Consider the following 10288-nt stretch of genomic DNA (forward strand, 5'->3'; position numbering starts at 1 on the left):
GTATCAAATGTATAATGTAAACCGCTCAGAGCCCTAAGGGGGTGAGCGGTATATAAATCGAAGGAAATAAAATAAAATAAATAATAAATGTATCTGCCTCACCATGGACGTTTTGACTGTTGATAAAAGCTTGTTTCACGGTGCTCGTCCCAAGCTGTTTAAGTCAAAGGCATGTCTCAGAGTAAGGCGTCTGTACCCTGTAATGAGCGAAGGGCTCCCCTGCTGGAGAGATGGCAAAGTGAAACAGGGAACACCAGGCAGCTTGTTGGTCACATTCAGGTGCACCGTGAGAAAACTATTAAGATTCTGAATTTGGGAGATCAGAAGGCTTTCATGACAGTGGTTAGGCAACTTCTTTGGCCCAGGTGCCAGTGAAGATATTGGTATGCTGGCAAACCGAAGGGAAGGGGGAAGAGAGGTGTACGTCTCCAGGCGCAATGAACACATTAAGCCGCCTCATGCTGGATGAGACCATTAGTCCATCAAGATCACTATTGTCTACTCATACTAGCACCAGATCTCCAGAGTCTCAGGCAGAGATCCTTCACATCACTTGCCACCTATTCCTTTTAACTGGAGATGCCAGGGATTGAACCAGGGACCTTTTGCATGCCAAGCTCAGCCACTGATCCGTTATATTCTCTTATTCCCTCTCATCATTGTGTGATGCGCCATCACATCCCTTCTTTCAAACACGACTGCTCTTTTATTGCTCTTTCAAATGCTACTGCTGTGTTCTCATATGAGTTCTTTGCAAATACGAATGGTGAAAGACACAAAGACTCTTAAACAGAGGTTTACCAATGATTTGCATATAAGTCCTCGCACTGGGGAAAACCTTCCTGGCTAGTTTTCATGAAGAGATGGGAGCAAGCAGAGCCTTACCAGCACTGTTAGGGGCTGGCCCCAGTTGCTTTAAGGGGAAAACCTGTTCTGCTTGCTGAGCAGCATGGTCTGTCCCACTGGGGTCTGGCATGATGCGTGCTGGGGATTCCCTCTCTTTATGTATTTATTTTATTTATTTACATTGTTCAGCGTCCGCCTTGTTCACTGAGTCTCAAGGTGGGATTACACAGTGTAAGTCAATACAGTCAACGGGGTGACACATCTAATAAGCAGTGTCACAGGATGCGAATTGCAGAAAACTGAAACAGAGCATCAGTATTAGACTCGTTCTGTTAAACCAGAGGTGTCAAACTCATTTGTTAACGAGGGCCGGATCTGACATAAATTTCACTTTGTCGGGCTGGGACACGTGTTCCATAAAATGTAATGCCAGGTACCAGAGATAGAAACTGTATAAAGGACAGCAGCTGGTAAGCTCCGACTTGGTGTATCCTCACTGTGAGGCCCCCTAGGCTGGGAGGGGGGTGCAGAGGAAAACCCACATAGGCGGACTGGAGAGGCAGCAGTGCAGTGCTGGGCAGATGCACCCACGATGCTCAACTGCTGCAGACGAGGTTGTTCTGCTGTGCTGAAACCACAATGGAGTGGCTCCGCCCACTCCCCTCCAGCACTTCCTCCCTTGCATCCGTTGCATGCAGGCCGCACAAGAGCCCTAGACAGGCCAGATCTGGCTCCCATGCCTTATGTTTGACACCCCTGGGTTAAACAGTGCAGAAAATTATACTGCATAAGTAGAAAACAGTGCAATGAGAGCAAGGTAATGTGAAACACACAGAGATAAATACATTCTATGTGCAGTAGTATAGTCTCCAGTCCCATTCCCTTTATTGAAGCACCCTCCTGAACCATTCTAACCTTATTGCCTTTATAAAAATTCCATTCCCATAGACCAGTGGTGACGAACCTATGGCACGGGTGCCAGAGGTGGCACTCAGAGCCCTCTCTGTGGGCATGCGTGCCATCGCCCCACCCAGGCCCAGACCATCATTAAAGTGTCGAATTCTCTGCCAAATAATTTTAAGTAAATGAAAGCATTTGGGATTGCTTTCCTTACTTTGTTTGGATCATCTTAAGTTAATGTTATGAGTTGTTTTTTCTAAAGTAAAACCTCAGTATTCAGGTTAAATTGCTGTGTTGGCACTTTGCAATAAATAAGTGGGTTTTGGGTCGCAGTTTGGGCACTCGGTCTCTAAAAGGTTCGCCATCACTGCCATAGACTCTGCATTTCCAGTATCCGTTTCCTGAATACTTCTTATTTCAGGAAGCTACATAGGGCAGGCAGTCAGGTTTTACAGTGAAAAGAAAAAGTTATTTTTCCACTGTGGGGAAATCATTTTTGTTCGCTTGTTCGTATTTTGTCCTTGGTCGCCACATAACAACAAAAAAGCATCTTGGCCTTTTCAAATTTAAAGGTCAGCTAGCATCTGCGTTTTAGGTATTAATCCATTTGTTGAATTAATCCTCACCATCTGAAATCTATTGTGTGTTTAAACAAAGTCTTTTGTTTTTCGTTTCTCCCCCCCCCCTTTTTCCAAGGTTTCAAGAAATGTGTTACAAAGCTTACTTAGCCATCCGGCAGCATGCCAACCTCTTCATAAACCTCTTCTCCATGATGCTCGGTTCGGGAATGCCAGAGCTGCAGTCTTTTGACGACATTGCATATATTCGGAAGACACTGGCATTGGACAAAACTGAGCAGGAAGCACTTGAGTATTTCATGAAGCAGATGAACGATGCTCATCATGGCGGCTGGACGACAAAAATGGACTGGATCTTCCATACAATCAAGCAACACGCTTTGAACTGAGACCATGGTCAAGAATGGACTGAGACTATGGTTGAGAAGATGGCAAACCGCCGGCCCTGTTTTGTGGGCATTCCACTGCACTGTTGACGATTGGCAGTAAGGACTCCTTAGCGTCATAATTGCACAAACCACGAGCAGCATTCGAACTTGCAGCAAGATTAAACACTCAAAAACTTATTTAAATGTGTAAAGCAGGGTTTCGGAACACTACAGATCGTGCATTTCAAAAGATAACTTTCCTACGTGTACAGTCATGTTATGCCTTAAATCCAGAAAGGTAAACTTTGGAGATTTGTTTATCTCGGTTTTGTTCAATTAGGGAAAAACTGTGCCAGCATTAAAACCTGTCTTTCAGATGTTCCAGTTGGCCTGGGGAGATTTAAACTCATGTGGGCAGCAAAAGGTTTAAAAGGAAGAAAGCAGTGCATTTAATTGCTTTCTGGAGGGGGGTTTCCTCTCCCGCAAGCCCAATTCAGTAAATTTGAAGAGATGGTGCCTTTCATATTAAGTCAGACATAATTGGTGAATCGAAAAGTAGCAATCTGGTCTTATTTTTGCCTGACCATCTGCAGTTCACGCAAGTCCTTAGGAATAGGTCTTAAGATTCTGCTGGACAGTATTAGTAAGGTTATAAAAATGATGACCCCCCCCCTCCCCCTACTGCCTCAGAAGTCTGATTAATGGGGAAGGGGTTGGCTTTAGTGCAACACTTTGGATTTGATTTTCTAACCTAAACCTCAGTACACTTTTTTCGTGCATGTTTTCCAGAGCCTAAAAACAAAAAACAAAGAGGTGAGTTATTAGGATTAAAGATTATTTTTATAAAGGTTATTTATATAACAGAAACTTATTAATATATTTCTTTACATTGATTTGTCCAGTTTTCTGTCCTTTAATTCTTCAGACCACTTCTCTCTAACAGCCTGATCATATGAGCCACTGAGTCGGCATAGTGACCCTTTGGATCAGATTTAAGGGTTACACCGCTGACCTAGGTGGGGGGGGGGGAATACGTTGTCCACTTATGCGGAGACCTGACCCTTAATGTCACTGCTGACATTACAGGTGTCCTACAGCCCCTCCATGCTGCATTTCCCCACAACAAGAGGCTTGCTTGGCTCTGGCCGGGAAGGAGCCTAGGGGGCCGTTCAGTGGTAAGGTGGGCGGAGCCTCAGTTTCCAGCATTCTGAGATGCTGTTTTAATTGCCACAGCACCAACTTCTGTTCCTGCTGTGCTCCATCTGAAGCGGCGTCTTAGGGGCAGGCCGCCGGTCGCTGTCCTAATCCGTTTGCCTGGAAGCAGGTTCTGTGGAAATCAATGGGACACAGTTTCAAGGAAAGGCACGTCAAAATCAGGGTGCGGACTCCGTTAATCTATAGTAAGGGTTCTTCGGTTTTGGTGGTGAGCCTGTCCCAGTCAAGCCAGAAGCAGATTTGTAGGACAAAGCAAAGACTGACTTGGCAGGAGATCAGTGGCAGTCTTTGGCAAGGGACCAGAAAGAACAACGGGACATGCAAAGAAGTTAGAACGAGTCAGCCTTCTCCCAAGAGGGGGGGGGGCAGTAGGAACGCAAAACTCTCTGGCGAAAAGGAAAGCTGTCTTTGGATGGCGTTCAGTCCTGTCAGGTGGTACAGCCGGTGGGAAGATGCATGGTGCGTTGGTTAGATTGGTTTTAGGAGTATGAGGAGGGGAAAGTAGTTGTGTACTTTGCCTCCTGGCCCAATGGTCACATACATACCAAAAACTAAAGTGAGCTATTGGAGAGTTTGTGCTTCCACTGGTAACTTTGCATACCTTCCCAGGAAGCCTGCGCAACGTTCTAAACACTGACTAATACTTCCTGTGCCAGCTGTTGTGTTTATGGTGGAATAAGGTTCTGCAGGTCTTCCTTTAAACAATCTCAGGCAATACTCCATAAACGAAATTCTGGGTATTTTGTTAATTCTCAGCTTTGGAGTCTACCTTTTGTCTTGGCCTTCTTCCTTGGACTGTTAGTGATTTTTCTTAATCACAGTAACCAACAAGCTAGATGGTTAAACTGTACTTTCAATTTGATCACTAAAATAGTCCTTTGTACTGCAAACTACACCGTTATCCCCGGCATGCAGAGCTAACCAGCCGATGTTTTATAGTTGTTTGTGCGTGTGTGAGTGTGTGTACATATATATCTGTATATCTGTCTTTTTAAACATGAAACGGATTAAATTGGTACCAGTCAGATTGCAAACTGAACTGATGGTAGAATTTATTGAAAGAGAATTGATAGCATCGGCTTCTTCAGGCCCCATAAAAGTACCATTTCCTCCACACCAAATGCTGTAATCTTATTTGGCTCACAGGATTTGAAAGATGTTTGAGAAGGCTGGATAGTTGCGTGCCCTTGCCTTTTCTGCCCCACACGTCTCAGTGTCGTCCAGAGTGCAATGCCAGTTTGAGTATAATGTGCTGACGTTGGGTATTAGACTTTTGATATTATAAATAAACTCACGTAGACTGTAAATGGATGAAAGGCTAAATTTCTTGAGCAAGCTAGACATTGAAAACGTGGAGTCCATCATTGTGTCATCTGAAGGTGGGGCGGGAATAGCAAACGTAACATGGAGCATTTTTATTTTCATGGTCACAGGCTGTGTAGGTAACACGGCTGAATTGTTGACAGCTACGAAACCCCGATTGTGAAGCGTGAAATGTTGGTGCAGACACTGCTGTGGGGCTTCGTAGTGCAGAAGCCTACGGTTGGAGTGGTGATAAAGAGGAGTCTTTGTTACCTCGGGACAGCCTGCTGGACTTCACATCCCTTTCTAGAGGTTTAAACATTTCCCATTCCTCCAAAAGGCCAAGCTTTCAAGACCCACACAAGTGGCATGCTCTCTATGGGTGTGTTTCTCAGACGTCAGCCTTCTGTCCTTCAGGGTGGGCCATTTCCAAAACAGAGGGCACATTCAAATAAGCAGTTTGTAATATGGAATTTGCAGAGGTGGGGGGTCCTGCTCAAATGAATACTTTTTTAAAAAAAAAACCCCTCCTTGTGCAGACCTAAAGTAACTCTTTGGATCCTGACCAGTGCCTCCACCACCAGCTTTTCAGAAACTATTTCTGTACTTGTGTGCCATTGGGCTTTGGCCGGCACGCACCTTTGAGGGGGTAGACTGGGTGCACTGAGGCCCTGTTTACACATGATGTTAACAAAAGAAGCATTTGCCTGTGCGAATCATATTACGAATTCTAAGCGGCTCCTTATCAAAGTCAGCCAGCAACTGTGAAAATATTTTACCACAAGATTACCAGTTTCTTTCATTTATGAGCTAAGGGCTTCAATGGTTGCCGTTGACCTGAAGCTTGAAAAGGTCAGGTAGAAATCTGCGGTGTTACAGATGCCTGTAGCTTTAACTATCAGACAAGTTTTCTTGGAGTGTTGTTGAGATTAAGTGGCGTGGGGGGGGAGTATGTCATGTCTGCTGGAGATGAGAACTGTTTCAAGGCTTGTGAGGAAAAGATTTGGGAATGGAGCCTGAGGAGGACAGAGACCTTAGTGGGGTACAATGCCATGGAATCTACCCTCGAAAGCATTTATTTTCTCCAAGGGAACTGATCTCTATAGTCTGGAGATTAGCTGTAAATTCCAGGGGATCCCCAGGTCCCACCTGGAGGCTGGCATCCCTATGAGGAAATGACCACAGCCCAGTTCTTGAATCTGTGATGCGAGCATCCTTTGCATAATCGCTAGTACAACTGCTGAAACTTTACATCAGGTTGATGATGTGAGACTATATAAGTATCGCTTGTGGATATAATAATGATAAAGATCAGGGGCGTTTAGTTATGTATTATCAGGTTTTGTTCTTTAAACTTCTTGGGTTGTAGCCTGTGGTTGTGTTCTGCCAGCAGGAAGACATTTCCACAGGTAGAGGAAGGATGGCATTTTTTGCCAATTTCCCTCACCCACTGAGTATCACCATACACTGTCTTTCTGCAGTGTTCCTGGGTGGGGGGGCATCCCTTGAACCCAGGTGTATCATTTTAGAGAGTGGTCGTGATGGGGTATTGCAGAAGGCCGAGCCAGGAATATCCCATTATATTGCCTCTGCTTTACCAGTAGTTTTTCATCGTATTTCATTTGCCCTGGGCTGGCAATCAGAGGGCCGGTTGGTATCCCTGAAGGTGCTGGATTTGGCCAATGGGCTTCTGGCTGGCGGCCCATGCTTTTCAACTGTGAAATTACGTTTACTTTGGGCTACACACGTAAGAGCTGGAAATATACTTTTATACTTTTGTTGCTTATTACTTTTCAAGGAAGATGCTTTTACTGGCACTGTTTCGCTATGAGTGTACTTTTATTACATGGACTGTATCCTAAATAGATGTGCAAAGGAGGGGAGGACATTTGAAAGCATTTTGGTTATATCAAAATTAAATGACTTGGTGTTGCATGGAAAAGAGAGCCCATGTATTTAAGGGGCACGGATGCAAATTAGCCGCATATACGTCACATTGGATAGGATTATCTTTCCCTTGGGTTTTTACTCTCTTTTCCTGAATGGAGAACCGTGTAAACTCTAATAATGGTCAGTTCACGATTGCTAGCAGTGTGAACATTGTGTCTCTTCTCCTTATTTTACAACATGCATGTTCAGTGTTTGTGCTCTGATTGTACTTCTCCTGTTTTCATGTCTGTATGGGCTGCAGACCAGGGCTGGACCCCGCCCCTCCTTCCAGGAAAAACACACACAAAAACCTTTATGTATTTTGACGTCCAAGATCCATTTAAAAATGCTTTGAAGGAAGTGGTGTGGTTGTTGGTGAGGATTGTACTGTTCTGCTTTTGAAAGACTTTTCAAACTTCCAATTTTACCAACAAAAAAAATGAAGAAACGCACATTAAAAAAGGATCAGATGGTTCTGTTTAAGTCTAATTTTAATGTGTTGGTTTCATTTTCTTACCTTCTGTACTGCAGGTGGTCTTATGCTCTTAGGTCTGCTTTGATCCAAGTAAAGCCAGGATTTGATGGTTCACTCTTTTGATTATCTCATGGAATGAGATGATACTCAGTTTAGCATGTGGCAAATTCAAACATAGTACAACATTTTTTCTGACTTGCCCTACCATATAAAGCTGGTGGAGACTGGATGTGAATGACAAGAAATAATCTTCTAAAATAAACTTCCTAAAGTATCTGAAACTTGCTGTTCAGCTATAGGTCCTCTGGTAATGCCTCGCTTTTGAAAACAATGGGGAGAGTGTATCTCTGAAGCACAAGATCTTGTCCCTCTGTGTCATACCTATGATGGGGCTTCATGGGATACATTTAGGCTATGGGATGAGGCTAAGTGACATACAGGAGGAGAGAATCTTCTAGATAACCAGACCATTTAATGCTTTAAATATCAAGTCTAGGGGTGTGCACAAAAAAAGAAATTCAGGATTTTTCAGATTCGGATATATTGAACAAAAAAAAAAACGAACCGGGATTCCCGAAAACCCCTGAATTCCAATATTGGTATGGTATTTGGATTCAGGGTTTTTCAGAAATCCTGAACTTTTTAGGCTCCATTATACCCTTTGAGACCATTACAGTCAATGGGGAATCTATCTGTGGGTATCCGGGAATTTGGGGAGCTGTTTTTTGAGGTAAAGGCACCACATTTCCAGTGTAGCTTCTGGTGCCTCTCCTCAAAAGACCCCCCAAGTTTAAAAACGATTGGACCAGAGGGTCCAGTTCTATGGGCCCCCAAAGAAAGTGCCCCCATTGTTTCTAATGGTGGGGGGGAAACAGCAAAAAAAACCCCCAAGGACTGATTTCAAACCAGAGAGTCTCTGCAGTAGAAACTGAAGTGAGGGGGATTTTTCCAAGCCCTGCAGAACCAGTGCCACTGTGGCAATGCCAGTTTAACAAGAAAAGGGGAATGCAAGCATAGCACAGACAATGCATATATAGAGTGGCCAGCAGAACCAGTGCATGTACAGAATGCTCAAAGAAGGTGCCCCCATCCTCCATTGTTTTCAGTGGAGGGAGAAAAACAAATTAAGGGAAGGTCTTGGGTTTTGCTGGCCACCAATATATGGTGCTAGTACTGCTTGGCACTCTGTACATGCACTGGCTATGCTGGGCTTGGAACCCCCTCTTGCTTGGATTTGTTGAGGTGGCATTGGTTCTGCTGGACACTCTGTACAAGCACTGGCTGTGCTAGGCTTGCAAAACTCCCCCCTTGCTTGGATTTGTTGAGCTGGCATTGCCACAGTGGCACTGGTTCTGCAAAAATGCCCCCCCCCCCTTTAGCCAAAACCAGCACCTCAAATTGTGCTTGGAAACCGATTGGTAAATGGTGGTGGAAAGTGTGCTCAGGTTGCAACCAATTTATGGAAACCCAAAAGTGTTTGCAAGGTACAGAGGTGGTTTGCCCACTTGCCTGTGTCTGCATAGCAATCCTAGAATTCCTTGGTGGTCTCCCATTCGAGTACTAACCAGGACTCGCCCTGCTTAGCGTCTGAGATCCAACACGATCAGGCTAGCCCGGGCCATCCAGGTCAGGGAAACGGGTAAACAGGGCAAACGTTTGATGAACAATAATTTTAGTTTAGCGATCTGAGATGACAAAGTGTATCAGGGACTGCATCCAGTACAGGAACAAATATCCCATTTTGGAAATCTGTCAGTTATCTAGGGTTTTGAGCCGACTTAGGTGAACTGATTTGGAAGACTCCAGTTCACATACCAGCCCAGCAACTCATTGAATAGCCTTGGGTAGCTCCTTGAACCCAAATTGTTCAGCTCACTATCTAGTGTACCAAGTACTAAGTATGGGCAGTTCTGCAAGGCAACCTAACAGATCCCAAAATCAGGAAGATCAACAGTTTTCTTCCAGCCATTTGCTTTGTATTAGCCTGTGGGTATTTAGAATTTTCATGCAGTATTTTTTGTTAACTGCTTTATTGATAGTATTCAATACGCCCCGAGATTCTAACAGATTATTGCCGTGTAAGTACTAGATCATTTTTTTATCTTCCATTGTAATAGATTTGGAGCCTTAACTATTTAAATGGAAACCCATCTTTTAAAAAGTAAATCTTCGGGACTGTCTGCAAGATTACTGACAATTTCACAATTGAATCATACCTCCAAGTGGGGTTTCCCCCCCCCCCAATATGTGGTGATCAAAAAATCTAGGCGGGATTTTAGGAATTGATTCTTCACACTAGTTTAGGCTAATATGAAATGGCAATTACTGTGCTAAGAAGCTCAGACTTCGTATCCCTGTTGGGAAACCGAAGCTCATAAAAAGAAAAGAGAACTGCAGTCTTCATGGCTTAATTGAGTGGTTTTGCTTCCAAAGTCATGAAATATGTAGTCATGTTGGGGGGGGGGGCAATAATGAAAAATGTAGGCATGTTGGGGGGGGGGGGATCTGATGGCTTAATTCAACATTTCCAGCTACATTTCAGAATCAAAGTCTAAAACACAAAAAGGAGCTCAGAAGTAAAATGTTCCCCTACTAATTAACCAAAATCCTGATTCTTTGTACTCCTAACTGGCCGTATAAATTTTTGATGTTCTATGATGTTGAGTTCAGTCATC

At 44.0% G+C, this 10288-nt stretch overlaps 1 protein-coding gene across 2 annotated transcripts in view; it reads left to right on the forward strand.

Annotated features, from left to right (window-relative positions):
- PIK3CA (phosphatidylinositol-4,5-bisphosphate 3-kinase catalytic subunit alpha) overlaps window positions 1–5868 on the forward strand; it is a 61719-nt gene extending 55851 nt beyond the window's left edge. Inside the window, exons 22-23 of one of the 2 annotated variants that reach the window (XR_001482540.1) lie at window positions 2443–5458; window positions 5493–5868. Coding sequence is in view for 1 of the 2 variants with exons in the window: in XM_015411851.1 (XP_015267337.1) it covers window positions 2443–2713 (271 nt within the window). In the remaining variant the exon portion in view is untranslated. Of the gene's footprint in view, window positions 1–2442 lie in introns of both variants that reach the window. The other variant, XM_015411851.1, reaches the window with a different exon arrangement.
- The last annotated feature ends 4420 nt before the right edge of the window (window positions 5869–10288 follow it).

The sequence above is a fragment of the Gekko japonicus genome, unplaced genomic scaffold, assembly GCF_001447785.1.
Source record: "Gekko japonicus isolate JY-2015 unplaced genomic scaffold, Gekko_japonicus_V1.1 scaffold543, whole genome shotgun sequence".
NCBI classification, from domain to species: Eukaryota; Metazoa; Chordata; class Lepidosauria; order Squamata; family Gekkonidae; genus Gekko; species Gekko japonicus.